At 53.4% G+C, this 12,593-nt stretch overlaps 1 protein-coding gene across 1 annotated transcript in view; it reads right to left on the bottom strand.

The window, feature by feature from the left end:
• Positions 1–677: 677 nt before the first annotated feature.
• The window catches only part of NHERF1 (NHERF family PDZ scaffold protein 1), a 37,790-nt gene continuing 25,874 nt past the window's right edge, over positions 678–12,593 (bottom strand). The window contains exons 2-6 of the mRNA XM_054047341.1: positions 12,163–12,324; positions 9,049–9,202; positions 5,028–5,068; positions 2,598–2,696; positions 678–1,982 (exon numbers count right to left, since the gene is read on the bottom strand). Coding sequence (XP_053903316.1) covers positions 1,815–1,982; positions 2,598–2,696; positions 5,028–5,068; positions 9,049–9,202; positions 12,163–12,324 — 624 coding nt within the window. The 3' untranslated portion in view covers positions 678–1,814. The remainder of the gene's footprint in view (positions 1,983–2,597; positions 2,697–5,027; positions 5,069–9,048; positions 9,203–12,162; positions 12,325–12,593) is intronic.

Here is a 12,593-nt window from a genome sequence, read left to right as displayed (position 1 = left end):
CTACCCCAAGCAGGACCACTGCACCGGGAGCACCACGCAAACCGCACTAGCAGACATTTCCTGACTTGCAATTCCCCCTGCCCCAGGGTCCCATCTACACTACAGCATTGTTATGAGCTCGTATATGATTGATATATATATGCTGCTCCCACTTAACATGGGTGAGTACACATTCAGGAGCCAGGCTGTGGCAGAGTTTTTAATACTGCCCCTTCAGTTGCGAGAGAAGGCCTGCCCACCTGTTCCTGCCAAGCCAGTCCCGCCTCCAGGCAGGAGGCTATCCCAAAATGCATTGCACCACTAGCTGAGCCAGCACAGGAGCGCGGCCCAGATTTTTCCCACAATGCACTAGCGCAGCGGGGCAGCATGTTAGGGCAGTTCACAGAGGGTTGTTCCTGGACAAAGGCTGCTAGGTGGAGGGGCTGAAACACGTTCCCTGTAAGCAGCCATTGGCAGTTACCCGATCACGTCTCTCTCCACAGTGCAGCCGAGGTGCTAAATCAGGGGATTGCTCAGAGCCCCCAGGCGGACAGCTTTAGAAGGATTTAGCCATCCAATGAACACACAAAGTCAGGAGGAATTTTTTTCCCCGGTAAAGAGCATTTCTCTTGAGCTTGACAGTACAATAATACCTCGATCGCAATCACGGAAATAAAACATCCACAGGGAAAAAAATCGCCACAGAATAAATCTTTTTTCCCTGCCCCCCCCCCCTAAAAATCAGTGTGATTGGAAACATCTCATTTCAGAGAATGGACAGAGTCTATTTAAAAATCTTTACATTACACATTTCAGTATTCAAAACCCTGATCGGTTCGGCCAGACATCGAAGGAGATTCCTGCTTGCAGTTATTGGTCATTGTGCTTGGTCCAAACAGCCCTCCCCTGCAGGAACAAACCCCAGGGGTATAACATGGCAAGGGAAACCCTTCTGGTCTCAGGCCTCAGCTGCCCTAGGGAGCTAGATCCTCTGAAAGTTCGCTTCCAGTTGGCCTGGGACAAATGGTTCAGTGAGGCGTGTACAGGACACTGGTTTCATGGCATTCACACAAGTGCTCGGTTAAACTGATTCAACTGCAGTGCCCTCTGGGTACCTTCAAAACAGGGGATTTGATGGGGGTGGATCATTGTAGATGGAAGCCCCAGGTCAGAGATAAAAACAACAAAAAAAACCCCACCCTAAACAAATAGTAACTCTTGGAAGGAATGTTGTTTGGTTCTTGGCCAAACTGAAGCTTAAAATACACTGAAGCCTAAGGCTGAGATATTCAGATATGTCTACTGATTTTGGGTGCTCAGCTGGAGACACCTGAAAATATATCCAAGCTCCTTTAAGAGCCGAGCATCAAATCAGGCCTCTTTAAGGGGTCTCAAGTCAGGCACTCAAAATCCCACGTCACTGCTGAATGTCTTCCCTGCATTTACATGGATTTAAGCTTTCAGTAAAAAGCCAGTGAGAGAATGAAAGGTGTCCCACAGTGCCCACTGCCAACACATAGGGGTTTGATTTGGGCCCGTGGAATGGTCCAACTCCTTACCACGCATGAACCCTAAGCTATTGAGATGCACAAAAACATCTTGTCGTTCTCTGAATGTTAACACTGCTCTGGAAACTCACAAAAGGAGCCATTGTGCTTTTTTTCCCTTTAGATTAGATTACAATAGAGAAAACCAAATTGTGCAATCCAAGTGTAGGGGAAAGGATTCCGCTCCCTAGCGAAACTGGAGACTGGGAAGAAAGCGAGATGCTGGTGGAGATTTGGGCCAGACGCTGGAGAGTTTGCTACTTCTCCTCTCCTCTGCCGGGGGGTTTTTCAGAGATTGCTGAACAGTTCGTTTTTCTTGCTCCAGTCCATCTGCGGCGCCCTCTTGCTGGTGCGTTTCTGGTGCGCGCGCTCCTTGGCCACAGCCAGGGGAACGTTGAGGTCCAGGAGTGGATCGGGCATGGAGTTTCGCTTCTCCTCCTTCTCTTGCGAGTCAGACTGCAAAGGTGAGCGACAGGCACAATGAGCGTTCGAGCATTTCACCCTGATCTCACCCACTCGAGCAGATGGTCTGCCTCTATCCCTCACTATCCTGGGTCTTCTCCCCTTGCCTCAAGCCCAAGCTATTTCATTAAGCCACCGTTTGCACACCGGATTACCTACAATTACCTTCTGAATGGCCCCCGGTGTCTAGGGAGGAGCCCCTGATCTAGAGAGGTGCTGGGTACGTGCCGCTCTCCTGGTTTCAAGGGGAGCGGCCTGCACTCAGCCCCTTTGGAAATCAGCCCACTTTTATTTAAGAGTCTAAAAAGAGAGACAGCCTTCTGTGCAAGACTGTTCTCTGGCATAGGTGATGCTTTGCCAGGCCTGGCCAGAGAAGGGGATGAGCCCATTGCTACACACCAGGGTCCCTGCTGTTCCATCAAGGAGAAGTGATGAGTCTCCAAGGCAAAGGTCTCTTCCCATGCACCAGGAAGGGGCTTGCTCCCCAACTTCCTCCCTCCCTGCCAGCCAAGGAGGTAAATCCTACCCCCCTCCTCACTTCTGCTTCAAATCAGCCAGTTGTCCCCCAGGTGCAACCCAAAGCCCTGCCGAGCAGGCAGCTGCCCATACCTCGTTGTAGGTCTCTTTGAAAGAGGGGGACACCGCCATTGGCTCGGGGCTTGATGGACTTTCAGACACGGACTCTGGCCGCTCCTCTCTACTGTCCTCCTGAAAGAAACGAAACCAAGTGAGACCTTGAGCTGCCACCTCCCCCAGCCAGAGGGGCAGGCCTTTTCCCCAGCCATTCCTACCACCTCTCCCCTCTGTGCAGTGGCTCCCCTATAGGAGAGGGAAACTCACACTGAAGTCACATTGAGAGGAAGGTTTCGTAATGCCTGCCAGCAGATGACAGGGCCAGTTCCAAATGCTACCCTCTTGAAACAGCCTGTGCACGAAAAACATCTAGAGATTGACCTTATCCAGGACAAGAACAACTGCTGTGAACCAGTCAATGGCCAGTAGATTCAGAAGTACCCCTGTGCTGGGGGTGCCTCACACAGGCAGGGCCATGGGTGGATCTGAGAGGGCAGGGGCACCCAAGGTGGGTGTAACGGGCAGTGCAGAGGCAGACGAGTTGGTAATTTTTAATGCAGAGCCCCAAATCTCACCTGCAGATTCTGCAACTCTCCTGCTTTTCTAAGAAGTTGAGGCACTTGCCCTGCATGAGAGGTCAGGGCCCTAGAGATTTCGATGGCCGAGGAGCCCTACTTCCAGAACTTGTACTCCCTCCCTCCCCCCCGGCTTTGCATTCCTCAGGGGATCAGGAGGGCTAACAGCTGCTCAGCTCCATTTAGCAGGAGCCAGAAGGGAAGGCAGATTGAAACCCCAAGGCAGGATTAGCCCAAATGCCAGAACTCCCCTTAACACCGCCCGCCTGCCAGCACGGACTGGAATCTCACTAAAAGCAAGATCCTCTCCAGGAAGGCTCAGGGCCCCACCACGGACTGCAGGGAACGAAGCGCTTTCCTGGGGAGGGGAAGGAGATGCAAACCACATCTCTTATATGTCCAGAAGGTCCGTGCGACCCCCCGCAGAGAGGAGTGACGTTGATGCCAATTAGCTCCTCCCTCGGCGGGACCAGTAAGTGGGGGGTCTGGGAAATCCTTCTTCCAAGCACATAAGCTGCTGACAGGCTGCAGATTAATAAGCATCTCCTGGACAGGCTTCAGTGCTTCCTGTTCGGGGCTGGGCAGGATTAAACACAGCAGCTGTGCTGCATCAAGCTCTGGCCTTAGCGTTGGACAGGCCGGGGGGGGAGAGAGGGCACGTGGAGACCCCTTCCCTTCTCCTGCCGTCCAGAGCGACCGGCCACATCGCAGCTCCAGGGCTAGGGTCTAAGCATTGTTACTTAGTGCCCCAAGGGTACACGATCCATTCTCTGCACTGGAGAGCTACTCCTACACACTCTTCTTCAAAACTGCACAGCCCCCCAGTGTGGACACAGTTCTACTGGGCTTTCGTAGTTCTAGCTTGTTCCTGCCCATTCTGCACTTTTATCCTAGTAGAACCGTGTCCACACTCAGAGTTATGCTGCTAGAGCCACGTCGGTAGGAAAGTCCCAGTCCTAACTGAAATGAACAGGTCCACACATGGTGTGTAGGCCAGGCCCCAGGCAAACATGGCTCAGGTGAGTGTGGGTGCAGAGAACACCTGGAGGTTCTTTAGGGCAGGGAGTGCACCAGAGGAGAGCCCAGTAAGGTTGTCAAGCCACAGATGCAGCCATTGGGCAGCTGGGGGAGGGAGAAAAGCTACAGTCCCCCTATCGCCCAGGCCCAACTCGGCAACAGTGCCGATGTTCCCATCATAACAGCTGTGGGACTCGTATGTTCAGTCCTTCCCGCCCCAGCTTCTACACCTACATGAAACAGCTCATCTAGACTTGGATAAGGACCCAGGTGGAGGAATCCGTCCTTGATCCCTGGCCCCTCTCCAATATCCAGGCTGTCTCCACCCACTGGCACCACCAGTTAGTCAGTAAGCCCGATGGAGCGATCCCATTGGCAAGATTTGCCTATTTCTCACCCACGGCATTGTGCCCTAGTCTGAAACAGCAGCCTGTCTTGTCTCCCCTCCCTCCTTTTCCTGATGTATATTACGATTTCCCAGCAGGCTCTAACGAGCCGACGCCTTCCTTTCTGCACCACGATTAATGAGGTTTTGTTTTTCCAAACCAGACTGGAAGTAACGAGGCCTTTGGAGTCCGGCCCCTTCCTAAAGAAAGGGCCATTCTCTTCCCTGGGAAGGGGTGGAGCCAGGCAGAGATGGGCCCGTCTTAATGTGTTCGGTGGCAGACAGTGAAGTTCTCCCTTCCTTTGCAAAGGTCAGCGCTGCCCTGGAACAGAAGCTGGGAACGTGACAGACTCCAAGAGCCACTCAGCTTCGGGGTGGGGCAAAGCGACAGGGAGGAGGGGGCGTGCATGCTGCAGTGACAGCACGGCAGGCAGCAAACGTGGCATTTCGATGCCATCTATAAAAGTTGAGACTTGGCAGGATCTTTACCTTCTCTACTTCGCCGTTGGCAACTGGCTCTGGCAAGGGACCTGGGGGATAAGACACAGACATGCAGTTACAGAGAGCCGGCAAAATCCTCTCACTTAACCAGCACCCACTGCCTTTATTTGTTCTTACATCCAGGCACTGGGATCCGGGCATCATTGTAGATGCGGGGCTGCTTATCCAACAGCCTCCCAGCTCTGCCCATGCACTGCACCCCAAAGGCACAGCGCTAGGGGTAAGGCAGGCTGTGCCATCCTGCAGACAATGCTTTCGCTGAGACTGCCTTTGTACTAGCAGAGTCAAGTCAGACCCACATCACGCCCCATAAAATTACCCCTTTGGAGTGGAGGAGGGATCCAAAAGGCAGAGAAAGGGAATGCCACTCTGCAGCCTCCCTGTGCCAGATCAGCAGCTGCCCAGCGTGCCACTCCCAGTTACCCAGAAAGATCCAATGGCCGTTCACTTCCTTACTGCTGGCATGAGAGAGCAGATCCTTTTGTGATCAGAGGTTAGTCCTGGGGGGCAGGGCATGGGGAGGAAAACCAGCTCGTATTTACTCTTAATGGCAGCCAAAGATTCCCAGCTCTCAAATTTAGTGACATTTGCCACTACGGGATGGGAGCAAATTCACCCCCTCAAGTGAAGCTGGAAACGGTTCTACAGAACTGCCACAGACCAGGAGGAAGCTAGACAAAAAAGTACCTCTGAAGACACCCCAGAATCTTAAAGCACCAGCCACTGCTTAAAGCAGAACCCCATTATTATTGCATTCACCCCCAGTGGGCGCAGGGCAGACCTTTCATTCCTCCCGCTGGGCACTCAGATCTTTCTGCCTGGAGTAAATAGGCTGGCTCCCGCCTCCCGCGGTGTCTCCTCTCCCCTTTACTATGGGAAGTTCAGTTTCCCAGAGAGAAAAACAGCGAGAAAGCCCCCAAAGCCAGATTGCTAGGCAACCAAGGAGCCAACATCCACAGGACTGCTGGCTCCCCCTCCCCCCTCTCCAGCCATGGACAAAGCTGCCATTTGCCATTGAGAAGATCCAGCCCCTCTATCTGCCACTGCACCCGGACCGGCTGTGTCTTCCCCGCCGAAAAAGGAGCGTTTTTACCGCAGGATAACAAACGCTGGGAAACCCTACTGGAGACGAGGCTCTGTAGTTTTCACTGCGATGCAGCGAGGGGAGGTGAACCACAGGCAGGGAGTAGAGCATTGACCTCACCTGACGACCTCATGGCAAGGACTTGTCTGCACTAGGATTTTGTGGCAGGATAACCGCCGCGGGTCAGTTATCTTGTTGCGACCTCCCGGCCCAAATGCCCTTTGTGCAGCGAAGACAAGGACTCGTCTCTTAGCCCGGGTGCGTGCGCAGAGGGTTAAAACCAACTGTCTCAAACACACACTAAACCATGGTTTAGCCCAGTGCTCAGCTGCAGAAACACTGAGAACAGGGGCTGTGGTGGGGAAACCACATCCTCGCAGTCCCCTACAGCCAGAGCCTCCACTGCAGGGTTACGTCCCGCGTCTATGTTACTGGGAACAAGTGACCAGTGCAATGAACCCAAGGAGGTGGCTGCTGATGTAGACCCGGATGTGTGCCCCTAGAGGCATCTTCCATCTCAGCACTTCCCAACACCCCTTCCGAGACCCACTTCACTGGTGGATAAGCTAAGGTGCCGAGGTAAAGTGACTTTCCCAAGGCCATGCAACAAGACAGTGGCAGACCCAGGAACAGAACCCAGCAGCCCTGGCCCCGGCTCAAGCCACTGGACAGCAGGCCCTGTCAAAGTGTTCTTGCACGAAGAACTCAGGTGGCAGGGAAGCTCATGGGAAACTCCTGGAGCAAAAGAAGATAAGAGATAACCGCCTGCAGCCAGACACCAGGACAGAGGCAAGGAGAGTGGAGGAGGGGCCAACCTTGCCCAGCCCACCCCCCGCTTTAAAGAGATCCTATGCCATAGAAAGCACCACTCTCCTAAGCTCCCTTAGATCAGCCCCAGGAAGAATCTCAAGGGGCCCCAGGCAAGGCAGGGAACCCAAGCTGAGCATCTGTCCCGGGTGATGCTATTCTGAGGGGCCACTTAGAACATCTCGGTACGGACTCACCCGCAGGGCCGGGCTATTTTGGTGGGGAAGAAGGAGGTTAACAGGATTAATTAAGAGATTCTAGAGAGCTTCCTGCCCCCCCACCAGGAAGCACATAAAAAGTCACAGCAAGTGTGACCTAGGAGGTGCCATTCATTTCCTCCTCTCCAGCAGAAGAAGGGCTTGAAGTGAGACCAGCCCACAGGCGGTGGTGGAGGCTCAGAGATATAAATGGCAGACACCTGTATCTAGCTCCTGAGGTTTCCGGCTGGCTTATTAGACTCATGTCAACGTCTGCTCGGCAAACTGACCTTTTCCCTCAGAGCCAAGCACTGGATTCCACTGTTGTGAACCCCTTAGCGCCGCTGGCCCAGGCGGCCATGCAGTTCTTCTCTGCTACTAAGCAAGATTTATCCTTCCTCGGGGGCCGGGTTTGGATTTAGAGAGTAAATATACCAGGGGCATGTTTCAAGCTAAACAAAAAAAACCAGAATCGCTTGTTTGCTTAGGGGCTTTTGAGCCACACTGGACCCAGATCTTCAGAGTCTGGTGGTGAAGTGCTGGATTTTCTGCTGCAGACCCTCCCTCACCCCCCTCCACACACACAAATCCTGGGTCAGGAGTGGAAAAGAACCTAGTTCTCCAGAACGTGAGCTCAGATCCTCAGCAAGCATTTCCCGCCCTTAAACAAGCATCTAGCACCCAGCAAAACCCAGCTCTCCCCTGGCAGTTGCTGGCAGACCGAGGGGGACACAGAATTGCCTAACCCGGGCCTACTCCAGCCGTTGGAATTGCTGCAGTGTTAGTCCCTCCTGCCTCTCACACAGTCTGGCCAGCTTCCACTCTTGTTTGGCATCCTAGAGTTCCGTGCTGCTAGAGGAAATCCAACTATTGAAACAAGAATTCTTTAGGCCCAATAGAAAGCTCTTTAGGTTGGTCACCAGGGCCCAATTAACACTGGGCTGCTATTTTGTTTGGTGGTTATTAGTCTTGCCAGATGCTGAGGCCCTCCTTGCAGACTCCCTAGCTCTCATGCAGTCAGGGGGTTCAAGCCAAGACCCTCACATGTTCTAGAAGAGGTGGCTTGTGGCAGGAACAGCTGGGCCCTCAAGCTTTTGCACTTAAACCTCCCCAGTGGTAGAATTACATTTTTTTGATACAGTTACTGAAGCACCAAGTCCAGTGTAAAGCTTCGGAGGGGAGTGTGTTCCACTGGTCTCTGGGATAATGGGAGGGCGTGGACCAGGAGCTAGAGTGGCCAGTCATGCTCTTGACATGGCCTGCTCTCTGATCCGGGAGAGAGAGAGAGAGAGAGAGAGCGCGAGAAAGAAATTGGGCCCCTCCTCTCATAAACCCTGTCAAAGTTTAACCATTTCAGCTATAAAATTCACACAACCCCGGACAGACGCCCACACAATCAGGGAGTGGGGTGACCGAGTGCAGGGGAACCAGGCCGACAGTGCCAGATCATTCCCCACTGGCATACAAGATGCCAAGGAAGCCAGCAAGGCCTTTGGCTTGCCAGGTAGTTTCCAGCTTTGCAGGCAGAAAGGCTGTATGACACCAGTGCAAGCCACGTCACGTCCCTTCGGGGTTAAGTCTTGGCGACTTTTCTTCCCAGCTTCCCACGGAGCTGGTGAACCAGAGCGCACCTTGGAAACTAACTACGTGCTGTGGATTAGGAAGAGAGGCCACAAGCAGTCAGCACCAAGGGCTGCGTGGAGAGGCTACAGAGGTCACACCTCACCAGGACAGATCTCTACCCTCTCTCATTTTGGACAGGAAATGAAACCACCCATAAGCAGGAAGCCTTCTGTTCCCAGCCTCCATCTCCCGCCTTAAGCCATCTGTTTGCAGAGAACCTTGTGGCCTTGTCTAGGTAAAACCCACCCCTCCCCAGCACCACACGCAAGCCCCAGCACCGCAGCTGCTACCCTGTCACCTGTCAAGTGCTCCTCCGAGGGAATGACTTTGCACTTCTTGAAGAACTCATCTGTTAAGCTATCCACCACCAGCAGCTTGGTCTCATCTCCCCCAGCTTTGATAGCCGTCACCACGTCCGAGTGCTGCTTCCCTTCCATGCACTGTCCGTTCACCTGCCGGAAGGGAAATGGGCAGAGTTAGAGGAAAGACCGTGAAAGAAGGAGATTTGTACTGAATTACAAGGCTGGCTGCGGGTTAGACAGAAATGCTGATACCAGTCACATGCTGACTATTATCCCATTCAGTTGCTACCGGGCTGGTACGGGAACAGGCAGGCTACTGCAGGGCTGTACATTGTGAGCACCCCCCGCCCCCAAGCATCACTCTTGCCTACGTCAGACTCTTGTTGTCCAGCAGCTCGGAACAGCTGGATCCCTAGCCTGGACAGGTGACAGTCCCCACGTGACAAGAGGAACAGATGCTTCACCCGTGTTGTGACATTCCTCTCTCAGCTCCCGTTGGCCTGTTCCACCCAAATCCTACACTTCAGAAAGACTCTGTGACCAACTCTCTTATCTGACTGCCACGCCTGGGATCCAGGCCCTCAGACAAGTCACCGCAAAAATATTCTGGCTGGCCCTATGGGAGGTGCGGAAGCCCTGAGCATTCAGCCCAAGTTACAAGTGCATGTAGCAATGATGGAGGAGGAATGGGTTCCAATGACACCTTTGCCAAAACCTGCCCAGGAAGAAGAGCGGGTCTGGAGGAAGAGCTGGCTGTGCCACAGAGGTCAGATCTGGAGTCTGACACAAAGATCGGGGCTCTGTAGTCTTGCAACTTAGTCACATTTCAGACTCTCTCTTACGAACGTTTCCTGTTTTGCACACGTCTCTCTGAGCCTGACCTAAGCAACCACTGGATCGCTCCTCAGCATTACCAGCTCTGAGCTGCGCGCCTCATTTCTGAATAGGACATTGACTACATTAACTCAGCTGACCCGTGCGCCTTCCTACACAGCTGTGCTGTGGCTGCAGTTGATCAGATCTGCAGCTGATGGCAGGAGCGAGAGTCCAGACTCTCTGCGAACAGAGGCTTTTCATAAGTCCCATTCCTCTGTATTATAACTTAGGGACACGGAAGAATGCCTGCAGCGGAAAAGCAACCGAGGCTACGTCCACACTAGAAAAAGTTTGCCAAGAAGCTATTCCATCAAACCCACCTTGTGTAGACATAGCTGATACCAGCCAGAGTGTGCTTTTTTGACACTGTAGCTTGTATCAGTTTGGTGAGCAAAATAACCCATCCCAGCAAAAGCACTTTGATACGAGTATAGCTGCATCTATACTAGGGCTTTTGCTGGTACAGAAATGTCACATACGTACATAAATCACACCTCTAACCAACACTGTTATACCAGCAAAAGTTTCTAGTGTAGACCAGGCTCTAGTCAGGAATCATAGAAGATGAGGGTTGGAAGAGACCTCAGGAGATCAACTAGTCCAACCCCCTGCTCAAAGCAGGACCAACTCCAACTAAATCACTATGAGACACTACAGTGCTTTTAGACGGAGATGGAAACCCCAGGAAGGAAAGAGGGGTCTCTGGACCAAGAGGTCGTGGTCACTAGCATACCTCAAAAACCTGATCTAGTCCCTTCCTATTGGCCTTACACTGCATTCGGGAACTTCAGACTAGGGGCTCAGCCCACATGCTGCTTCCCAAGCCCAGAAGATGTTCACACGAAATCCACACTTCTCTCCTCCCCCCCACACCCCACTACTCTACAGCAGTGCACACTTGACTGTGGGGAGCAAGGCTAACCCGTAACTCACCATCTCACAGCCCCTCCTTGTACAGGGAGCACGAGGACTTGGGATGCTAAGATAGAACAAAAGGATTTGACCAGCTGGAGACAACGGCTTTTTAATGGAACGAACTGATACAGCTTCACAGCTGACTCAAGGGCAGCATGTCCCACCATGAACATTTAACCTGTGCTCCAAGCGAGCGGCTGGCAGGTTAAGTCATGCTGGGGGAGGCGGAAAGGCTGGAGTGACGTGGTGGTGACTGTCCCATCAACGCCCTGGTGAGATTCCAGCAGGCTGAGTCAGAACAGTGCTGCAGAGACTTTCACCCGGGAATGGCCTGAAGACAGGGGAAGTGGCTTAGAGACCAGGGCAGGAAGTCTTTGGAGAGCTCTGTGGAGGGTTTTCCCAATGGCACATCCGGTACTAGGAAGGTGGGGTAGCCTGGAAAAGGGCTTGTTATTGGTTGTCCGGGCACGGATGGCAGCCAGAGCTCCGCCACCCTCGAGCCCCTGCAGGTCCCCAGAGCTAGCCTTTCGGGGATTAGCAGAGCGGCCAGCAAAACCTCATTAAAATCAGATTTTCTCTAAGTGATTAGTGCAGGACTACACAGCCAAGCTGCCAGGAGCGCAGGGCAGCATATGCACACAGGTTGGGCAACAGACCTGCGGCAAGAGCAGGAGGCATTGTGTACACACAGGCTGGGGGACAGCTGCCACACGGGCTCCTACACACTAACTAAAGAGGCCAGGAAATCGCCTCGGCCATCTCCTGGCACACGTATCAGGGCCTGTACATGCTCAGTGTACCATGCCCTAGAAAGCAGAGCTGTCAGACAGACAGCAGCGAAGGGATTCCTGTTAATGTCCTGGCCATGGACAACACGTGAGGGAGAGGTGGGTGGGTGGGACCGTCCCACAGACTTTGGTTGTGACTATAAGATGACTGGGCCAGCGTCAGGACTCAAGTCATAGACAAAGTCACACTGCAGAGGCTGATTCTAACGACTCATTTCTTGATGGATAAAAACAGGCCCCAAGCGAATGGGCTGCAAGACTTGAGTTTTCCTTACTTTGCACAGGAATAGGACAAGCTTCCCACGTTACTAACCCCAGAGGAGGAGTCTGGGCCCAGTTCAGATGACTACGCTCGTGGGTGCAAGATGTGGAATGCAGCATCTTCAGGACGTTGCCGATCTCCATCCCCCCGGCATCCAACGGAGGCCCCTCCCACGCACTGCCCTCTGCGACCTCGTCAGTCGTTCCCATGCTTCACCACTCATTCTCTCCTCCTCCCCTAGCTGCACTGCCCCTGCCTCCTGAACGTACCTCAATGATGCGGTCTTGCGGACGTAGCCCTGAGGATTCAGCCGGCGAGTCTGGGTCCACGGCCCGGACGTACTGCCCCGGCTTGGTTTTGTCACTGTGGAGGTTGAATCCGTAGCCGTTAGGGCCCTTCTTCATCGGACAGAGACGAGGCCGCAGCTCTTTCTGCCGGGAAGGAACGCACATGAAAGCGGTGGTTAGTAGTCACTTACCCTGCCTCCAGCCCAAGATCAGAGACTCAGCCCAGGCCGGATTCGGCACCCGTCCGGAAGCAATATGATCTCACAGGACTGGGAGCCAACAGCTCTGCATTCCAGTCTTAGCTCTGCCTGCCATCAACTAGGTACACAGCACTGGAAAGTCAGCCTTTGTGTCTCCAGCTCCTACAGTACGTCTACACTGCGATGTAAGCCCAGGGTTTGAACTCTGGCTCA

The sequence above is a fragment of the Malaclemys terrapin genome, chromosome 13, assembly GCF_027887155.1.
Source record: "Malaclemys terrapin pileata isolate rMalTer1 chromosome 13, rMalTer1.hap1, whole genome shotgun sequence".
In the NCBI taxonomy this organism is placed as follows: domain Eukaryota; kingdom Metazoa; phylum Chordata; order Testudines; family Emydidae; genus Malaclemys; species Malaclemys terrapin.
The sequence above is the reverse complement of the archived record's forward strand: the minus strand, read 5'-3'. Positions and strand labels throughout refer to the sequence as shown.